The 23257-nt window shown below is 36.7% G+C and overlaps 1 protein-coding gene across 1 annotated transcript; it reads right to left on the bottom strand.

Moving 5' to 3' along the window:
• Nucleotides 1-2542: 2542 nt before the first annotated feature.
• On the bottom strand, nucleotides 2543-22288 carry uqcc1 (ubiquinol-cytochrome c reductase complex assembly factor 1). Its single transcript, XM_079883121.1, has 9 exons — nucleotides 22051-22288; nucleotides 21424-21534; nucleotides 20040-20147; nucleotides 18071-18143; nucleotides 17670-17727; nucleotides 16671-16779; nucleotides 7437-7514; nucleotides 7158-7271; nucleotides 2543-3175 (listed from the first exon to the last, which is right to left on the bottom strand). The coding sequence occupies exons 1-9, from the start codon at nucleotides 22123-22125 to the stop codon at nucleotides 3041-3043; spliced, it is 861 nt and encodes a 286-aa protein (XP_079739247.1). The 5' UTR covers nucleotides 22126-22288; the 3' UTR covers nucleotides 2543-3040.
• Nucleotides 22289-23257: the final 969 nt, after the last annotated feature.

Here is a 23257-nt window from a genome sequence, read left to right as displayed (position 1 = left end):
CTATTTGAATATATATTAAAATGTAATTTATTCCTGTGATCAAAGCTGAATTTTCAGCATCATTACTCCATTCTTCAGTGTCACATGATCCTTCAGAAATCATTCTAATATGATGATTTGCTGCTAAAGCAACATTTCTTATTATCAATGTTGAAAATAGTTGTGCTAATATTTTTGTGGAAAGTGATACTTTTTTTTAGCATTCTTTAAAGTTTAAAAGAACAGCATTTATTTGAAATATAAATCTTTAGTAACAAATGTTGTACCATCACCGTTGACCAATGTAATGCCACCTTGCTGAATATAATTCATTTCTTCAAAAAAAAATCTTGCTTTGAACAGTAGTATTAAATAAAACAACAACAACAACAACAAAAAACTATGTAAGATGTAATAATAAAAATTATAAAATGATTCAAATTTAAAACAAAATTACTACTAAAATTAGTCGTAAAAATAAAACTAAGCTTTCAGTTTGATATTTGACAGAAATTCTCCATCAATTAAACACTTTCTGAATAAAACCTTGGCCTGGTGATATTAATAGCAGATAGCATCTTAACAAACCCACTACTGACACTAAGAAAACTCCATACTATTTTCAGGTCTTCCAGGCAACAAGTAGGGCATTTTTGTTGTGTATTTATAATAAAGAGAAATGCCTAAAGGAGTGTCTCGAATAATTCTAAACCACTTCCTTACGTGAAAGCGCTGTGCGTAAGTTCAAAACAACAATTCAGTACAAAGCAACTGGATGTTTAGTGATTAAGAAAAGGCTTGCCAGGGAATGACAGCACTGAGAATAATCTTGTTAAACTGCATGTAACTCACCTGTCTTTGGCCTGTCATAAGATCACACAACAACAGCCATGTGATTATACAGGTCAGTTATGAGAAAACAAAGAAGGCATGAGGAAATCAGTATGGATTCCAACTAACTAATTAGACTTAATGGCGCTTGTTAGCAAACATTAAAGCTGGTCTCAGCTCAGCAAACAAAAAACTGAGCAAACCTCAGGCAACAGAAGAGTGACAGAAGAATCATGTGAGCAGGACGACAGGGTCAGAGACGATGAACAACATCCTTGTGTTTATTACCCTCCACTGACTCACCGGCTTTACCACTGGCCCAGTGACAGCACAGAAACTTCAACACGATCTACCTTTGAAACACTAAGCCTAGTATATCCAGATAAACTGGGCACCAGGAACTTCTACAGGTTTCATGTAGAAAGACAGAATGATGGATAGGAACAACAGAACAGATGAGACACAATATATATACACACACACACACACACATATTATGTAAACACAAACTTACGTTAGATGTGATTAATTGCGATTAATTGATTAGACAGACAGACAGACAGACAGACAGATAGATAGATAGATAGGTAGATAGATAGACATGGACAGACAGACAGAGAGATATATGATACAAACAATATAAGAATGATGGATTTATCAAGCACATGATACGCGATGATGACAAATTCATCTTTCAACACAATTGACTGACTGAAGATCTGCAAACACTGATCAAAAGAGCAGCAGAAAATACTGTGACCTTCTGGATAACATATGGGAAGATGAGGATTTTCCACATTGGCTCCAAACTTCACTATACTGGTGAAGACAGAGCACTACAGCACAGCAGGCTTTTTGGCAAATTCTAGCGCCCTCTGTCGTCTCAGGGGGGAAAAGCATCTCCAATGAACGACTAGCACTGTTTAAAGGAATATCCTGGATTCAAAACCAGTTCTCAACAATATCAATGACAATGTTATTTGGAAGTCTATGAGGAAATACATTCCTGAAAATTTAAAGGCAGGAAAATGCATTTCATATATTTTTTTCTGAGGCACTTGTTCTTTCACACTGTACAAACATGAATATTGTTTGAGCTTTAAAGATCCTCGTAGTGATGAACTGTTATCGGCATTACTGGTGTGAGTGGCTTCACAGGTATACTTGTGCAAATAGTTCTGAAGTTACAGCTTGGATTTACATGACAGGAGTTCCATTCTTCAAATGCGTTACAGTGACAAGCTGTGTATTATCGGTTTCAGTACGGTCACCTTGTCTTTTTTTATAAGAAACTTCAAAGAATTTTCTGTGGTATCAACAGCATTCCATTATAATGAACCCAGTACATTCTGTTATGCATGTCTTTGTTCTGCCGTTTCTTTCACGGTAACAGTTAATCAAGTTCAGGCACTCACATCAATATTATAACATAACAACATAACCAAGACAATATGAATAAGATTTTTGGATGTACACCCCTTAGTGGCCGCAAAGCAGATGCCACTAAGCAGAAGCCAAGAGGTCGAAACAGAACACCTGCAGTTGCTTCAACAACCTACGGCTGACACACAACTATCAACTCACACACAGTCACACACACACACAGAGAGAGTGGCTACTGTATACTGCAAAAATAGTATGCATGTGTGCACACTGTGTGGAATACTGTGGTTAATGGTTGTAATGAAACAGAAACAGACACAAAGAGTGAAATTCCTGTGAGGTCAGAAGAGATCATTACTCGAGAAGTGCTTTTATTGGTGGACGACCCGAACAAAAAAAAAAAAAAAACAAAAAACTCACATTCACACACACTCAAAACATTTTCCTCCAACAAATTGAGAGTAAAATAAAATAAAAAAAAACTGTTCGGACTGTAAACGCTGAGGAGAGATACAGTGAAAGAGCCAGGAAATATTCCTATAAATATTGCAACAAATGTAAAGACACATATAAATACAAGAATATTCTAGATTTAGAAAAGGAGAGTGCAAAACCATTCTGATGAGTCCTTATTACTCTCAATACACGTGAGAACAAATGTGTGTGTGTGCGTGCGTGCGTTTGTTTGTCGTGTTTCCAACACTGAGTTGACATGAGAAGCTGACTAATCAGTGGGGAAGTTGAGCCAGGGAAGAAGAAGGAGAGAAAGACACAGACAGGAAGAGGGTGTGGCAAGTCAGGTGAGTGCTTCTTCCTGATTGGCAGATCGTGTCCTGATTGGCAGCTCTTAGAGACCAGCATCATTGTAGGTGGGGGTGGGAACCTTCAGGATGCTCTGGGCATTCTCCTCCACCAGGGGGCGCCATTTGACTTCTCCTGTTAAGAGCAGGTCCTCCCCATCCAGAGCATCGATGAACTGCATCTGTGTTGGAGAAAACAACATCTGGATTATCTGCAGGTGACACTTAGGCTACTATACAATGGAAGCATGTTTTAAACAAGTTTGAAGGCAAAGGCTATTTTTTCAGAAACGTCTGGCTTGGGCAAGTTGTCACATATGTTTAATATACTGTAAAAAGCCTGTGTGGAGTGTGAACTGCATCAATTTTCATAGGCAATAATGAAAATATTCAATAGCTTCTTTTGCTCGCCAAGACCTTCGGACACGAAGCAAATGTATTCGCTGACTTCCAAAAATAACTAAATAAAAAAAACAAATAAAATAAATCTACACTAGTTAGTACTTCACTATAGTGAAAAGTGTGGCTACTAGCCCCACAACAATGAATTCATGAAATACAAGTGTGATCCAAACTCAGGGGCAGAACCTCACAGCGAGACTGATAAAATCCAGGCTCAATTTACATCATTTCTACAACAGCGCTGTAAAAAGACAGACCTCTATGAATTCACCTCCTAGTGTTTAAAGCAGGAAAACTAATTAAACTCGACTACGGTGAAGACAGCTGTGCTAATGAACGCAGGACTAGAGCAGCGTCATGGGAACTCATTACAAACCGATGAAAACTCTACAACAGACACTTACAGCTTTGTTCTGTCCAACACAAAAGAAGACATTTGAAAGAATCTTAGTGATCAAACAGCTGACGGCACCCATTGACTTCCACAGTATTGGGGGAAGTCAATGCATCCTAAAATGCACCAAAACATCTAATTTTGTGTTTCACCAAATAAAGGAAGTGACAAGGGTTTGGAATGACATGAGGTGTTGAGTAAATAAAAGTCAGATTTTCTGGGGTCGAAATATGTCGTCCATTCCATTTCCACACTCGGATGTATCCACATCTCAGCTTGGAAAAAAGTCGCCACACTTTAAATGAGCCGGTGGACCATTCGTAATGCTGCAGGAGTTTAAAAACTCAAATACACACGCAATGATGTCAGAGCTAGCTGGTGTTTGTCGAGAGCAATTAGCGTTGAATAACGATGCAGTCATGCACCGGCGCGCACATATGCATCGGCGTGTGACTTCATCAGGAGAGGCCGCTGTTGCCATGACGACGGTGTCCCTCTCTGCGCTGTGTCATCAGTCGCTGCACCTGTGACTGTTTTCTTTTCGTTTCACCTTCTGCTTCTCCCTCCACCCCGAGCTAAGCAGGCCCCTGACACTCGGATGACGCTTATTTGTTGTTTTTCTTTCTTTTTCGCAGAATGCCTGCAGGCACCTGCTCGGTCACCTCGCGCAAACACACTCGTTTGTAATAAATTCCTGCCCGCACCTGTAATGAGCTCATGGCCTCGGCAGTGATGGAGAACACTCATTGTGTGTTGTGTTGAATGATGGAGACCGGACGATGGGGTCTTCAAACGGACTTTATTCCAGATAATCATGTATTGATGGATAAACATGCCGGGAAAAAGTCCACGGGCGGAAACCTGTGGTGAATTTATTAGGGATGCACAAATATTACCTGTTTTTTGTTTTGTTTTGAACAAAACAGTTCAATCTGCTCTATTTCAGGTCAAGAACTCAAGACTTACAGATGTAAAAGCCTGTTGTTAGCGTAGCGGAAACACATTGGCATGACAACACTGGCATGACAACAGTTCCTGTTTGTGTTTACATCCGTGTTGTCACGCCACTCTCGCCAGAGGGTGAGGTGTGTGCTGGAGGAATAACTCAAAGATTCACGCCAATGAATCAGCTCGTCTATGAATGTAACGTACTGTATAAACTTTGCAAATCCTTGAATTACAAAGGATTTGGCACAAGTAATTGTTTAAGATGTGTGTTTCTCAATATGAGCGTCAGAGGTAGGGCTGCATGATTTAATTAAAAAAAATTCACATGGTGATTATTTTGACAATTTCATATATATATTCATTACATACACTACTACAGACGCACGATATATCAGCCGATATATGTTGATTTTTAAAATTATTGCTATCGGCCTGGTAAGAACATCTGGCCAATATATTAAAGCCGATAAATAACAGATTATTTCCTTTAGCTGAGACACTTCAGATGCGCACTGTTCACCATGATGGTTTTGAATTGCTTGAAATATGATTGGAATCACTTCAAAAAAGGAAAATACAGTAAAGTGCAATATGTGCAGCGCAAGCCTGTCATATAGGCTACATAAAATTATAATGAGAACATAATAATTGTGTGCTTGGGACATTTTAAATGGTGAGACTTTTGTTTTTGTAATCAGGTTCTCAAAAATTATATAAAAATTTGGATTTAGATTTATCGGCCAATATATCGGTTATCTGCTTTCAAATATAAAGAATGATCAGTTATCGCTATAGGGCAAAATTTTCATTATCATTGCATCCCCTATACACTACCATTCAAAACTCTGGGGTAGGAAAGATTGTTTCACGTATTTGAAAGAAGTCTCTTTCAGGCTCACCAAGACAGCATTTATTTGATCAAAAATACAGTAAAATATTGTGAAATATTATTACAATTTAAATAACTGTCTACTTTAAGATATGATTTATTAATATAATTTTCAGCATCATTAAATCCAGTCTTCAGTGTCACATGATCCTCCAGATGTCATTCTAATATGCCGATTTGAAACATTTCGTATTAATATCAATGTTGAGAAAGTTGCGGTCTAATATTTTTGTGGAAACCATGATACATTTCTTTTTCAGAATTTTTTTAATATATATTTGCTGAATAAAAGTATTAAATTATAATAAAAAAAAGTACCCCAAACTTTTGAATAGTATTATGTAAATATATCAAATCCCTCTCATGTAAATAATAATTTTGTGTTCATATTGTACCAAGAGTTGAAAGCAGATACAGACCACATTATTGTTCACTTTTGTAGTATAGGATCTCAGCACTTTCCATTCCAACAGTTTTTTTCTGGAATGCAGTCAACTTAAATTATATTATTGTATTATAATACTACATTTATTATTCAAAAACTTTCTTCCACAAAACCCCAGGTGTTGTTTCATTAAATTAAATTTGTATGGTAACTTTGACATTATAACTGAAATATACCCAAATTTATTGGAAAGAAATCAGAATCAAAGACTGTTTATTTATTTATTTTTTACAAACAAAGGTGCTTCTTAAGGTCCTTGCACACTGAGTCCGAAATTTTCGTATGCGTTTTTTCGTATTCGTGATTCGGTGGCTCTGAATTGTAAAAACACCATTCAAAATGCTTGCTACGGATGCGAAAAACACAGAAAATCGAACCTGATCCGATTTTTTTTATGATGGACGAAAGTTTCGGAGGCAGTGTAAGTGTGACTGACCTAACGTGAGGTCGTTTTTTTAACGTGCGAAAATTTCGGACACGAATTTCAGGGGGCAGCCTATAAATTGGTCAAAATCGGGCAGAGTACCAACTTTTTTTGGAAATTGTCGAGAGGAGTTCGTAACATACTCGACACAGCCCGTAATTTCAGCATCAACGGTTTCCGCACGATTTCTCCCAAGAGAAAATAAATTGCAAGCTTGTATGACAGCTCACAAACTTAACTAAACTTAATGCCTGGCTTAACAGACACTTTTCATGATTAGTCAATCACAGCAGTCAAAATCCACTCTCGATTATGTTTTCGATTCATTGTGCAGCTCTAGCATTCATGTTGTTGAGCCTGAAGAGGGGCTCAGGAAGGGGTGAAAAGGAAAGGAAAGCTCTCCACCAGCAGCACACTGTAAATGCTGACCTCCAACTCAATGAATGTAACATTATGGGGTGGAGAAGATGGGGGCGTTTGCTTGTTAAACACGGTGCCAGTTGATTTGAGTGACGGAGTGGGTGACGTGCAGCACTCGAATGTGTTTATGTGTGTGAGGAAGCCGGTGTTGTATATACAACATGTCTCTGTTAGCACAGGAGTAGAGAACTGGCCTCTGACCTTTCACACACACACAGACGTGTGCAAAGATACACACTGACCTGTTTGCGAACATATTCAACCATCATCTCGAGCTGTCTGGGGTCTTCACACTGTCTGTTAAACATGTTCCTCCAGAGCGCCGCCGCAAGAACGCAATCGTCTGAAAGAATTCCCTAAAACATACAGTAGAGACACATGAGCACTAAACTTTACTGTTAACTCTCGACAGTTACTGATTGAAGAGTAAGTAGTCTGAAATATTAACTTTATGTGTAAGTGGGTGGATCTAGGTCAGAATAAGTTACAATATGCAAAACTGATAATGTTCAACAGCTTACCTCATCATAACCAAAAAGTGCAGCGTAGAACGTCTCCGTCATCACCTTCATGCTCTCTTTTCTATGAATAGCATCAATCTGTGATAGAAAAATAAAGTGAGACAATGAAGCAAATCACAATATTCAGATGAATTTACCATAACTAATGACAGACTAAAATAAAATAAATAAAACATAAAATAAAATATTAATGCATCATTTAGACACTTAAATGCAAAGTGAAACAATGAAGCAAAACACAATATTCAGACCAATTTGACATACCCAGTAACCATCTGAAAACTTAGCCAGGACAATTAATCATAATTAACAATATGCCCATTTTGATATTATGGGAACTGGCCAGTAATCCTGTCGAAAAAAAGTTAGATAATAGTCAAAGGGAATAAAAATAAATAAATAAATAAAATAGAATAAATAAAAAATTGATTTTGGACCCTGAAACCAGTAACTGAAAACTACAATCATGTATTATCTTGCGCAAATTAAAAACAACAACAACAACAAAAACCTTTACTGTGACTTTTGTTTAAATTGTGAAGCAAGGTAAAGCGTAACTTAAAGGTTTACTTAAACTTAACCCTAACCAGTGACTAGAATAAAATAAAATATTTAGCCATTAACAGATCATTTCGGATCCAACAACCAGCCACTGATAAGTACAATCACACACAAAAAACTGCGTGGAGATTCTTCACAGTGATTTTTGTATAATTAGTGAAGCATCATTTAGTCGCTAAAAGGTGATGAAGCAATTTGAGTCTCTGCCTAATTCTGAGATCAAAGTTATGCGTTTAGTGTCAGAGCTGGAATTGTCCTTGGCAGTAAATATCCAACATATGGAGGATAATGCAACAACCTTACGCCCGAAAACAAAAGCAGGACTGGATCTGAAGCGAGGGGCCTGTCCAGGTGCTTCGCTCCAAATGAATCTAAACACACATACGCACAACGGTCACAGACACCAACCCTTGGGAGGTTTTGGGTGGGGAGATTTTCAAAACAAGTGTGTTTATTCTTAAGTCTTGTATGTCAGGTTTTCTGCATGCTTGGAGTGCGTCGGGTCACTGTGTGTGTGTGTGTGTGTGTGTGTGTTCGTGTACACACGGGGCAGAAAAGCACCTGTGCATAATTACGCAGACCTGCAAATAATCAATCTCATCTGGCTGTGCTTTAACTCTTCTACCCTCCCCGTCCTCTCTGCACGCTCGCTCTCCTTTGTGTTCATGCCTACAGCCCGAAACATTCCACGCAAGTATGTGAACGTTAATTCTAAGCAATTCTCTTTCACTTTCAGAGAACTCTGCAAAACAATTCATTCAAAAGACTCTTTCTGAACAAATCTGAGTGAATGATTCAGATAATCGATACTACAGTACAGGGTCACCAAATTAATTAATGAAGTATTAATTAATGAAGTCAAGTTACATTTATTTATAAAGTGCTTTATACACTACATATCGTTTTGAAGCAGCTTCACAGGAATAACAGTGTTTATTTCGCAAGATTAATCAATTATGAAACAAATTCAATTCAGCTATAAAGCAGCTCTACAGAAGTCAGCAGTGTCATTAGTCAATTCTGATACACTAGTGTCAGTCTCAAATCAATAATATTTATGAATATTAGTTCTTTTTAAGCCCTGATTGGCCAAGCCACATCAAATCTGAATGAGTCTTTTTGCTGAAAAAAAAAAAAAAATTCAAAAGACTCAAATCACCCGAATGAATCAAAACTTCAGACTAGATGCCTCGGAATCAGAGAATGGATTCTTTTTAGGTTAACCACTGTCCTAAAGGATCAATGCTTGAGTAAGGATGTTTGTCACCACCACAGTAAAGCAAGACATTAGTCAAGTACATATGCATGCTTGCAACACACTACTTTGCATACTTGAGTATGTTTCTTTTCTCCGCTTACTTGCTTCCCGTCTTTAATTTTTCCCTCCCAGTGTCCACCCTGATCTCCTCTCCTGTTCATCCATCTTCGTCCCTCAATCCTCCTTTCCCATGTTGTGACGCAGGTTGGTAAAACCAGGCTGGGATATTTAATCCCTCACACTAATCAGGCTGAGGGACCAAAAACTGCTTGAGAGGCAGAATCTCGCTCCTATACCGCCAAATTAGTGTCATATCTCACTTCACTGTTATTACTACGGCTTAGAAAAACTCCCAGAATCACACACACGCCCCGGCACACTCGTGAGTGTGTGTAGAGGTAAAGTTCAAGGGGGGTTGGTCTAACATGGCACAAATGACAAGTATTTTAGCACAATTAGGCGAAGTAACCTAACCGTAGTGAGGATTGAGTGAGTGGGGGTCCTTCCATTTCCAGCGCTGTAACTGTATCCCGATCCAACAGAACGGACCTGTTACGGACCTGCCAGACGCGCTGATTACACTCCGTTTACACACGATTTTTCACAGCTTAAAAAATAACGGGTTCGGGCACAAAGCGAAATAACTCCTCGCTTCTGACCTGTGAAAACAGACTTCCACATCAGGTCAGAGTGTACGCACATGTGCCTGTCTTCACAGAGCCAGTGTTCACAGCAAATACAAGCCGTTAGGGTTATTCCATTATCACTTCATTATGTAGTAACTTAAAAGAAATATTTTATCCAAAAATGACAATTCTGTCATAATTTACTCACTCTCATGTCATTCCAAACTGGTTTGACTTTCTATCTTCTGTGGAACATTAAAGATATTTTTGAAGAACATTGGGGTCCAAACAACATTGCTTTCATTGCATGAATAATCCTACAATTAATTTTTTTATTTTTTTCACAGAAGAAAGTCTGTGAAACAACATTAGCAGAAAACTTTTTCCAGTCCAATAAATAAAGGCTGTTTTGCCAAATTAGTCACTGAAAGTATCAAGAATGACCCTCATTTGTTCTTGCGGAAGCTAAAACATGCTTGAGCCTCCATTTACCAGATCTGATGTGTGAGTTGATGAATGTTCATTCATATGCGTTAAAAAAGCCTAAAGTAAATTTGTTCATCATGTAAAGCGATCGTGACTTTGACAACTTGGACTGAACCACTCAATTCATATGGATTAGTTTTACGATCTCTTTACAAACTCAAGCAAAAGTGCTAGTTGTGTAGACTGTCAATGAAGGGACAGAAATCTCACAAATAATCTTCATTTGTGTTCCAAAGATGAACAAAAGTCTTACAAGGTTTGGAAGGGTGAATAAATTATGACAGAATTTTCATTTTCAACTAATACTTTAAAGGGGTGGTTGATTACGTTTTCACTTTTCTAACTTTAGTGAGTGTGTAATATTGCTGTTTGAGCATAAACAACATCTGCAAAGTTACAACGCTCAAAGTTCAAAGCAAAGGAAGATATTTTCTTTTAAAGAAATCACTTTTTAAGGACTACAACAAACGGCTGGTAGAGACTACACAACATTCCTCCCGGGTTAGTGACATCACCAACCCTAAAATTTACATAAACTTCGCCCCGGAACACGATTTATAGATTATCAAGACAGAATATGCTAATCAATATCTAGAAGATAACTACACATAAGATACATAAATTCATCAACTAATCATTCAGAAATGTTGTCTACATGTTGTCACTTCTTCTTGACTTTCTGACTCCGGTTAAAGGCTAAAAGTTTTTGAAATTTTCAGTGCATGTCTGTGTGAGGTAATCGAAGCTCTAAGGACAAGAGCGGTTGAAGCTCCGCCTTCTGTACCGGGAGCAGCAGCTCATTTGCATTTAAAGGGACAGACACAAAATTAGGTGTTTTTGCTCACCCTCAAAAAGTGACAACTTTAACATGCTATATAAAAATATCTGCGGGGTATTTTGAGCTAAAACTTCACATAGACACTCTGGGGACATCAGAGATTTATTTTACATCTTGTGAAAAGGGCATTATACTACCCCTTTAAGCTACAATAAAAAAGTATGAATGTCACTGGGGTCACTGTATAACTAAAAATACAAGCAAAAAAATAAACAAGCAGATAATTAGGGTATATGTTGCCTTGCTGCTAATGTATGAGTAATGTTAGCCAATTTACTCTGCAGGAGAACCTACAAGAACTCAAGTGAGAGAAAGACTGTGATGGAAAATGAGGTCACTTTTCTACAGTGCCACTCGATGGCCGCTGCCAGGCCTGAGGGGTCAAATGTCTTCAGACCCGAATGTACCTTTAGCCAAACTGCGCAACACATCACACCACAATCCACCTCACATCTCATTCAAAATCATACATGCTCCAAAAAACTGGAGGCAACGTCATACCAATAGCGGCCTTTGCTATGTTTTACTTGAAATGGGCCTCGCAACAGAAGAAGCCTCCGCTTGTGCTCGAAAAATAGTCCGAGCCCTCGCTATCACACCGCGCACACACCAGGGGCTTGGGGCAATAATGACACTAAATTTAATAAAAACTGCCTCCAAAATTCAAGATATGGGCCAAAATAAATTCCCTGTATGAGTTCTTCTTTTTATATAACAGGATATAGTTAGGCAAAACCATACAAGCAAGAATGCTGTTTTACAAATATCAGCATGTTTGCAAATGTGATACTGATTTTATACAACAGTTCAATAAACAAGAATATTTTATTAGGTGACTCATTGTTAGACTCAGAATATGGTCTGTTTTTTGCTCTATTTTGCCAATGAAAATTGTTCCAAACAAATCCACTGAGTCACTGCACGTCTCCGAAGAACACAGTGATGTTTCTTTACTGAATGAATTAGCCATTTTGAACTAATCGTTCGACTGAATAATTCAATGACTCACTCTTTAAGACAATGATTTGCTGCCACCTACTTGCAGTTTTAGTTTACATTTTTTAAAGTATCATTTCATTTTAGCTGAAGTTGTTGAGAGAGTGAATACTGTTTTGGTCATGACTGTGACAATAGTTCTGATTAAAGAGATAAAATATGTAAATAGTGGTAGATATAGAATGTGTTTATAAATAGACTATTAAGATTGAAATGAGATAACATTGTTAAAGGATACTTCACCGATTAGCATTAAGCTTTGTATCAGTAGAAACTCGGTAGTATTTTCGAATGACCGTGCTTCCCTCCCTCATGTCCCCCTGAGACGAGAGATTTCTGTATTGTGTGTCTGGAAAACAACCTCAGATGACGCAAATTCGTCATTTTGCGTCATCGTTTTGTCCAGAGGCGAGAGACTACAGCCAGTAGTAGGAGCTAGTTCTGCATGTCTTCAGTCCGCCCATAGGGGGATCTCACTATAAAACGCCGTCTTTTCAGTTTCGAGTCGACTAGTAGCCTAGTTGTATCATTTCTTCCGATACTGCCCTCTGTATCCGGTAGGCGTGGCTTGGGAGTGTCCTCGTAGGGCAGCGAAGCAAGTGCATTCTGGGAGTTGTTGTCTTTCATCCACATGAACCAAAAATAATTTTTCGGTCTTTTCTCAGTCTAGAAGGCACCAACTTCTAAAATAATTTCACATTTCTACTACATAAATGACCAAATTTAAATACACATTCATCTTTCCAGCGGTGAAATATCCCTTTAAATATAACAGAGATAATAAAGTAACTGCAGCCGCATTGCATGATCATGGCTACGACTGTTTCTTTAAAACGGGCCTCTGAATCGCAAAGGCCGCCTCTGCTTCATACACACGATGGAAATGAGCTGCTGGGCAAAGTGACAAGTCAAACGCCTTTTCCATTTCACACACATTTACTTTCATAGAATATGTGAATGAGTTCTGATCAGCAGAGTTTGACATAACAGATGACCGAGCAATGAGCATGTTTATTTAATTGCTCGTTTATGAGCCAATTACAATTATAGGAAATAAATATACGAATAAACATTTGGAGGAAAGGATGCCATGTGTGTCAGAAAATGTCAGTACATTTTTTCTAGAAAAACAAAATCATTTCATTAAAAATACAAAAATCCCACATGCTGCTTTAGCTTCTAAGGAATTCAATATTTAAATATCGAAAATATTTAATAAAATATTACATTAATTATTTTTTTATTTACATTGTTCATTTTCATTTTAAGATGTTTTATTTAAGCCATTAAAGTTATCCACCAAAGGAAAATGTGGTTATCCGTTTTTCTTTTCAATATTGTTATTAATATTCTCTAATTACCGATTTTGTGTGTATATGAAATCTAAAGGATGCTGATGAATGCAATTAATACATTGCACATGCTCCATTTCATTATACTCATAAATCATGTCCTGTCATTAACTAGAACAACAAGTTTATGGACTCTACATGGATATACCAAGGTTCAACAAAGAAAAAAAATAAATAAATAACCCTGCCATTTTGGTTCATGACATAAAATGAGTTTGACATTCCTAGCTAGGGGGCAATTTTAGGAGCCCAAATTTCATCTGGCCCTAAATTTTAGGCTTATTATTAATATATTCACTGCAATTCCAATGTTAAATTGATAATAAGCTTGTAAAATCTCACTGGCTGAACAGAACACCTGAAAAACGAGAGGATTATATTAAGAGTCCTCGTGAGAAAATGGAGATTTTTGATTTATGGGCTCTGGGAGAGGGGGAAAAGTGACATTATGGAAAAATTCATTTCACAGCATGGCGTAAGAGAGGTGCTGAGTTCATTAAATACACACACACACAATTTAAAGTGTTTTTAAGTGCACTTATTTTACTGCGATGCTCACCGTCTTTCTCTCACACAAGTCTCATAAAGGATTCTTGCCCAGTTCCATGGGATGAGAGGTCAATCACATTAAAAAGTCTTTTCACACTTATATACATAACAGGTTAATGTCAATTTTCGAAGTCATGCAGGTTTGGAATGACACAAATGATGAGATTTTTCATATATGGGTGAACTATTGCTTTAAAACAGTGCTTTCAAAACCCCCAACGGCACACATTTTGGATGTCTCCCTAATCTGACACATCCATTTCAGGTCTTGGAGTCACTACTAAGGAGCTGAAGAGTTGAATCAGGTGTGTTTGATTAGGAAGATGTACAAAATGTGCAGTGTACTTCTGGCACACCAGGACGAAAGAGTTGGGAAACACTGCTTTAAGACAAACAAGCTTTACATTCCAACATTTTCACAGATGGACAAGCAGTTATAAAAAAAGCTGCATGTACATTGTGTTCATCATATTGAATCAGCTGCATATTAGTAGTTAATCAACTTGATAATTAGTCTGCTGAATATTTAATCGACTTATCAGAATTTTTATTTGTCCAATGTGATTTCAGAATTGTAATTTTTCACACAAAAAAATAAATAAAAATAATAATAATTATATATATATATATATATATATATATATATATGTGTGTGGTGTGTGTGTGTGTGTGTGTATAGACTTGTTGCAAACCTGACTACCCAGGATTAATTACGAACCCCTTAAAAATAACTATTGGCAAGACACTAAATAAAAATGCAAGACAAAATGCAACAAAGATGTGTGTCTGAATATGTATGGCTACAGACACAGTACATATATATGAATAAAACATTTACAAGGGATTTATGGTGCAAACAGTTTAACAGATTATAACTTGTTTGCTTGGACCAAATGTTGTTATTGTAGACAATTCAAATGTAAAGTTTTTGTTTAGACCTTTCACTGAGAACAAAGCTTTCTCTATCCTCAAGTCTAAGCCATAAAACCTAAGAGCTGTTCCCTCGGATAAATAAACCACTCGACGACTCAAAACTGCTAATACTCTAACTGACAGTCAAACAAATTCTGTCGACGGCTGGCTCGCATCCAGCCCTTGCATGCGCTGGCATATCCATAAGGTTGTGATGAATGATTAGCCGCAGCTGGTTTGATCTAGTTCATGTTAACTAGTTTACAGGGTTATGCAATACATGATCTAGGCCAGGTCATTGCTATATGTTAGGTGCTATATACACAATATATATATATATATATATATGCTTGTTCTATCAATACAAATTCAGTCCTTCTATTAAGACAGAAGGTAGAAGAGATGGAGGAGGAGGGGGGTGGGGGTGTCAACAAAGAGAAGTGCGGGGAAAGAGAGAGAGATTTTTGTTTTCACAGCTGGGCTGAAGTCTTGTTCCCACCCTTTCTGACAGCAGTTCCCCTAAGGCGCCTTGCGTTGGCTTCCTCTCAAACACACACATATATGCACACACTCGGCGCAGCAGAAGCATGTCATCTTTACTGACCTTGCAGAGATTTAAACACCTTTTGCTACTCCGCTGGACAGCGCTCAGCTCAAAATGCCTCCACAGTCTGTAGAGCATAGTAATTACATCCTAAAGCCTGAGGCTGGGTGTGTGTGTGTGTGTGTGTGAGTCAGGCAGTATTTCACTGTATATCCTCATAATTTCACCATTTTTCAACATATCCAAACAACAGACCTGATCAGCTATTTCACATGCTAAAACAGTTGTGAGAGAAAATATATGTTGTTTAAAAAGCAGAAAGCACTTAGTATTTGATTCATGAGACCCAGTGCTGATAGGCTCAAATTTCAAACAGTATTTGGCAAGTAAAAAGGTCTGAATGCCATTGCATTAGATATATCAAACGAACTGGCATTTGGAAACAAAAATGATGTAGGATCTCTTCTCTTCACTAACATTAGCAAGGCAGTTAGTCTTGTTTTTCTCAACAACTGGTGTTATGGTCATTTTTAGTGGATGTACTGTCAAGTTCACACAGGTGAACCACAGTTCATCACATTAACTACGAACATGTTGTTTATGTACATCTACAGTATATCTTGTATCTAATGCATTCACATTCACTGCCATTCAAAAGTATGGGGTCTCTAATATTTTTTTTACACCATGGCTGCATTAGAAAAAATTGAGCATAAACCGTAATATCGTGAAGTATTATCACAGTTTTAAATAATTTATCTATTGCAATATGAATAATGTAATGTATTCCTGTGATTCAAAGCTGAATTTTCAGCATCATTACTCAAGTCTTCATTGTCACATGATCCTTCAGAAATCATTCTAATATGCTGACCTTAATGACCCCAAACGGTATGTTGAATGGTAGTGTATCTATATAAGGGAATCATTTAAATATCCACTTCAAAATACACTCAAATTATCGGTCACCGATAATCTCAAAATGGTCAAATATCAGCTAAGTGCTCAAGCTGACAGATGTCGGTCTATCACTACTGTGGACGGCCAAACTCAAAATACTAATGGCAAGGTGTTTCAAAAGAGGCAACTGAATCAAATGCACATATACTTACTCCCATAATCTTGCTCCTCTGCTCCACATCCTCCCACATGGAGTGGACGATGTAACGGCACATGTACTTCCCAGCTCTGCCTTCCTGCCGCATCCGGACCAGACACATCCTGTCAGAGCAGAGCAGAGCAGAATGCTGACTCAAGACAGCCTGACAAGCTGAGTGCCTGTGTCAGGATCTGCGTAACCAGGAAACTTCAGAGACCAGCCAGACAACACACTCGCAGAAAAGAAACGTCTGGGTTAAATAGACAGCATCTGTGGCCTGATGTTGATTACCACAGAAACTCTTTTTTACAAACTGAGGCCAGAATCGAAAATATTTTCTGTGGCATGGATACTGTCACTTGGTTTAGCATTGTTTTCATCCATTTTTATATTTGAAAAGAATTGCTTTATACTGTAGATGATAAGAAGGCGTGAGTGCATGTGTATGCATGAATTAACTACTGGCTAGTTTGACTAATTGCAGACAGTGTTTTCTCAGTCCATGTTTCTCTGCACAAACATAGTTAGCCATCAATGCGAATGCACGGTTGCACACGCAAACACTAAGTGCTTTTAACTGGAAGTGTTGGCACCAAACCGCCACCATTAATCATAAGTCTCGTTCTCAAATAATCAGTGTACAATCAAATAAGCCAAGGCAACCGAGAAAGTAAAAACAAAACAAAAAAAAACTGGATATAGGAAACTTAACTTAAAAAGTAGGAAAACCTGCAGAGTAAAAAAAAAAAAAGGATAAAGATATTATAATATTTTAAGTCTAAAATCAGTGCATAAAAGCAAACACACACAAAATAAAATAAATTGCAATCTCTGGTGAAAAAAAAAGAATGAATCTGCCCTCTTCAGAATGAATAGGTCTAGTGAAACACCATTTGCAATCCACCTGGTAGATGAATATTAATCACCTCATGACATGAATAACCAATCAAGGATTTGGAATTTGCATGACACGATGTCGCAGTTCTAACCAAAACTGTGTCCAAAAACTCACCAAACGTGGAGCTGTGCCACCAAGAACCAGGAGTTAAGCGTGTCGGGGAGAGAGCACTCTGGGAGAAAGAGAGGGAGAAGAGGGAATTATAAGGGGGAACAAGAAAACACAACATGTAGCCAAACCAATGCAAACTTGGGCTCCGATTCCAAAACCGCTATTGGGTTTACACCTGTTTTTTCCTCAGCTAAAGAAAACAACGTAACACAGCTGTAAAGTGCCACATAAATCTTTCAGGTGCTGCTGAAAAGGTCCCTTTACACTCATTTCATCATTTCGGATAAAGTGAGGGGTGTTTAGGAGTTCTTCAAAAAATTTAAATGAGCATGACATAAGACTCATAAGCCAAAATACAGTCCGAGTTAAAAAAAACGAAAAGAATCAGGCCCAAAAATACTTACTTTCAAAAAATTCGTCATAGTTGATTCTTTCTACACAGCATGTGTACATGCGCAAGGCAGCTATCTTAATTTTCTGCAAAAGAAGAGAGACATTTGTGACACACATGATCAAAAAGCCACTCAATCCGGTGTGATCAAAAGCAGAAACTGATGAAATTGGCCAAGACACCGCATTTTCAGTCCGTTCTAGCGAGCTGAACGTGCCCCAAAATGAAGCAGACATGCTGAAGTTTTAGACAGCCGTGATGCTGATGACTCTAACATGAAAGGTCATCTCAAATTTCCCAAAGTGTGGCCCCTGCTTTTGAAAACACAAAACAGGTAGCGGTACGAGATGAAGTCATCATTCCAGAACCAAAACTTGACAGTGTCCACTTCACTGTCGAGTCGTTTGAGGGGTTAACGGGAAATGCAACCTAAATTCAAAAATTAAACTACTAAATTCAACTGAACATGCAAAAAATCTGGTTGATGATTCCTTTGAGTATATATATATATATATATATGATATGATATATTTATATATCATAAAAGTATGCCTATTTTTGCTAGGGATACATGATATATCGGTCACCATATCAGTATCGGCCTATATATGTTCATTTTTAATGTTATCTTTATCGATCTGATAAGAAAATGTGGCCGATATATTAAAGTCGATAAATAATGGATTATTTCCTCCAGCTGAGACACTTCAGATGCGCACAGTTCGCCATGATGGTTTTGAATTGATTGGAATCACTTTAAAAAAGGAGAATACAGTTATGTGCAACATGTGCTGCTGTCATATAGACTACATTCAATTATAATGAGAACATTACAATTGTGTGCTTGGGTCATGGCTTTTAATGGTAAGACTTTTGTAATCAGGCTCTCAAAAATGATACAAAAATGTGATAGATTTATTGGCCAATATATCGGTTTTCGAATATAAAGAATTATCAGTATCGGCCAAAATGTTCATATTAATGTATCCCTAATTTTTGTATATTTCAACTAAAAAATGAACCCTATTTTTAAGGACTATTAAATGTTTTTGCATTGTGACATGCATTATGAATGATTAAGCATAATTTCCAGTATTATTCTAAATGGTGAATCTTATTATATTTTCATAACTGGAATAAAATAAATAAATAAAATAATTTTGTTTTATTATATCAGCATTTAAATACTTCACAATCTAAATAATATATCATGAATTTTTTCCACATTCCACTAATAGAAGCAAGATTTTTGGGATTGCGGTAATAAAATAAAATAATGGGTGAAAAATGCAAAAAATGTTGATAACATTTATCTTTAAGCAAAATAAAAGTGTATTTATTTCTGTTGATTTTGGTCGTGAAATATAACCTGAACATGTGCAAGTTCTAGGGATGCAGCATCAGGATTTTTTTTGATGGATACCAATTTTAAGAAACAACTATTGGCTGATTACGACATTGATATTTGTCAGTTGCTCACTTATTTGAACTTTTGAATAAACAAGCTAGTTTATTGCTGCATCAAATCATTTCATAGAACATGGATTGGATCTATTTATCATTCAACAGGCCAACATTATAAGAGAGGCACAAAGTAAGATAAAAAAAAAAAAAATACAAACAAGACAACATGATAACTTTCAGAGGTTATATTTTGTTATCACATTTTTTTTATTAATATCATTAACTCATATTTGACTATTAAATATCTCTTTAATAAATAGAAGTATACAACTCAGTGCCTTCACACAGTTAGTTAATAACTATTGGTTTGTTTCATCAGCCCTTTTCATGCTATAGCCGACATGTCGATGGTTTTAAATTGATCAAAAATCGTCCGATAAATATCGGTGCATCTCTAGTAAGTTCTGTGAAATTCACACATCAAATTTTATGAAAGACTGAACAAATGATCAAATATCAAAAGGGGACTTTAAAAAAAAAAGACTGTTTAGTAACATTAGATGAGGAGATTTATTTACCCATTTGTTGTATTTGAGGGGTCCAGTGAAGCCCATGGCCTCGATCAGTTTGGTGAAGGTCCCCACCTCTTCATCTGTAGTCTGTGCGGTCTCTTTAACAGTACACAGCTTGAAACAGAAGAAACACATCTTATATTAGAGCTATATAAAACATTGACATACATGGGCATCTGGCAAAGTGAGAGCATGAAGACAAATCAAAATAATACAAAACCAAATGTATTTGGGGAAAAAACAACCTTTTCTCAGTGCCTACAAGACCAACTGAAGTTGCATTTTGAAGGATCTCTAAGGTTTTTAGTTTTTAATATGGACAAATAGCCATTATATTACCAAATCCATCAACTGCTCTGGTTTAAGATCAGCATTTCACAATCACACAAGTCCCTGTAAATCTCAACTCAACCCAGGTAAACTTTATGGAGGCATTGCAGTGAAAATATTCAGCTAATTCCCTCAAGCCACCACTATGGATGCAATAAAACTTTCCCCAATGGATTTCTCACAGCAACTTTATGTTTTACTGCTATGATTGGGAATACTGCTAAACCAGTAGAAGTTTAGTAGACTTAATCAGCACCTGCCCTTTGGGCTCATATAGGGAGGAAATGATTACGGCCAACATATAGAAGTCAAACGTTTGTAGAAAAAGAAAAACTCTGCCTAAACATACAATTTTTTAAAGCTAAAATGATCAGAGTTTTGATTTGTCTAAATTCCCATATTACGTCCATTTGTGTGATTTTGTAGTTTTGATAACAATCATTATAATATATGGAAAATAAATAGCACTAATAAAGAAACAGTATATGTGTGCAAAGTTTGACTGGTACTGTATTTCATGTTTATGATACCACTGATTCAAGAACAGGTAAAATGTGTCTGTCAAAAAACATTTTACACTATAACAATGCATCTGAATAGAAGCTAATGTAAGCGGTCTTTTCTTACCTAGATATTAATTGACATTCTTTTGCGATCAGATCATATTGCGATCAGACAAGTTTACTTTAGCTGATTTAAGACTGGTTGATGAATTCATCATGGGTCAATCTCACAAATACATATTAATTTTTCACTCTAAAAAAAGTTTTGCATAAAAAAAATAATAATAATACAACCCAATTTCTTATAAATGTAAAACTCTGGACATTTTATTTTTGTAGTACAAATCATTTTTCGCAATGGTGACTCTCGTTATATTTTTGTTACTGTAATAAAATTATGTACTTAAGTTTTATTATCCCACCTAGATATGAATTGAGATTCTATTGCTTATAAAAAGTTTCCAGAAATCAGAATGGATCCCTTTAGCTGATTTGAAACTGGATTCCTTAGCTTGAGAAAGAACTGGACAACTGAGATTGGAAAAGGCGGCACACACCTCTTTAGTGATGTGAAGAGATCGACATTGAGAGAGATTGGGGACCCAAGCATCCGCTGTTATCTGGCAAGCCACCACAGCCCTGGACTGACACGCAGCTTGTACAATGACCTAGGAAGCAAAAATATCTTGACAAGTGCTTTCCATATTCAATCTAGTTTGAAAAAATAAATAAAAAATAAATAAAATAAAAATAGACTACTGACTACTGCTTATCTCTTAATTGTCTTAATATGACTGATAAACCAACAGATCAAGAGGAGTAGATGTATGCAAATGTTTTAAATTGGAACATTACATACTAGTAGGCAATTTGAATCGGGTTCCAAAGAATTATGGCAGAATGCATTGACGATAATAACAATAATCGTAATTGCAAGATGTGCTTTTATAATTTTACATATTATTTATAATATTTACTATATTTGCATAATGTCACGTCTGGTGGAGTAGTAGTACAGGTTATGTCAGACTTACTGATGTCCATCATTATGTTATAAATAACTCCAAACAACATTATAATGTCAGTCTTAGAACGTAAATCAAGACAACGTTTTAAAGGACCCCAATATAAACCCCTTAGGTGACGTTACTGTGTTTTTGCATGTATAAGTTTCTATAAATTACCTTTCCGAGGACAGCTCTCGATGCTGAAGCGTTTAATAACTGTCTAACGGCGGACTGCAGCGGTCGCCGATACATGGTTCTGCTAAAATCACAATAATAGAGTATTATTGTAACTATAAAGCAGGAATTAGTGATTGATACTTTCTAACACGTTTTGTAACTGTTTGTTTTTGTCCCTCCCCTTTTGCAGCAATGTCAAAGAATCTGTCCCGCTCTTAAAGTGGTCCGTGTGGAAATCAGGGCTGTGGATTTCAGCGCTGTGGAATATAGTTCCGCTGGGTGAGGAACCATGTGAGGGTTTGTAATTGTAAATTTGTTGGCAGTAACGCCTCACAAAGTAAGCTTTGCCATCATTTATTTGCCCGTGTCCTCTTTGGCAAACCAATTAATTTATGTGATCTTTCCCATAAGAATCCAATAAATCAATTTAGTTTTCCCATTACACCACTTTTGTTGCTTGACCAGGTGTACCTTGGAAAAGAAGTCACAGCAGGTAACAAATATTTTAATCATGTTTTAGAGTTGACCAGCTAACTACACTTACAATACAATACAATACAATAATTTCAGATGGTAAAACCATGGTGGATAATTTCATGGTATTTACATGGTACTCCATGATTTCACAGAAAAGGCTCATGCTTAAGCTTGTCCCAAACTAAAATGCATTTTTCAGCTGTTTTAACTGAAAGCAACTTGCATTGACATATCTTAACGTGTAAGGGCCATTATTTTATCTCAAGATGCACACCAGTAATGTTCTTTTTTTCTAAGACAAATTTTAAAAAGTTACTTAAGCCCCGGTTTCACAGATGTGGGCTTAGATTAAGCCAGGATTAGTTCAGTTAAGACATGTAATTAGCTTTTATAAACATTACTGGTGTGCATTATGACAAAACAATGGCACTGACATATTTTAAGATATATCAGTGCAAGTTGCTTTCAGTTAAAACAGCTCATGCATTTTAGTCTGGGACTAGCTTAAGCCTTGTCTGTGAAACCAGGGGTTAAAGTAATACTAAAATATAACAATGGTACTTGTCCAAAATTGTAGTTCCATGGTAATTTTGGTACTTGTTGTGTTTTATTGTATAAATACTGTATTTTATTATTATTAGCAAGTAAAAAAATTGTTTCATAGTGATGATAGCAAAAGTTAGTAAAAGGAAATCATAACATTGTATTTTTTGTGGTAAGTTTTTTTCCT

The sequence above is a fragment of the Squalius cephalus genome, assembly GCF_949319135.1.
Source record: "Squalius cephalus genome assembly, chromosome: 10".
In the NCBI taxonomy this organism is placed as follows: Eukaryota; Metazoa; Chordata; class Actinopteri; order Cypriniformes; family Leuciscidae; genus Squalius; species Squalius cephalus.
Note: the sequence above shows the minus strand (reverse complement) of the source record. Positions and strands in the feature narration are given on the sequence as shown.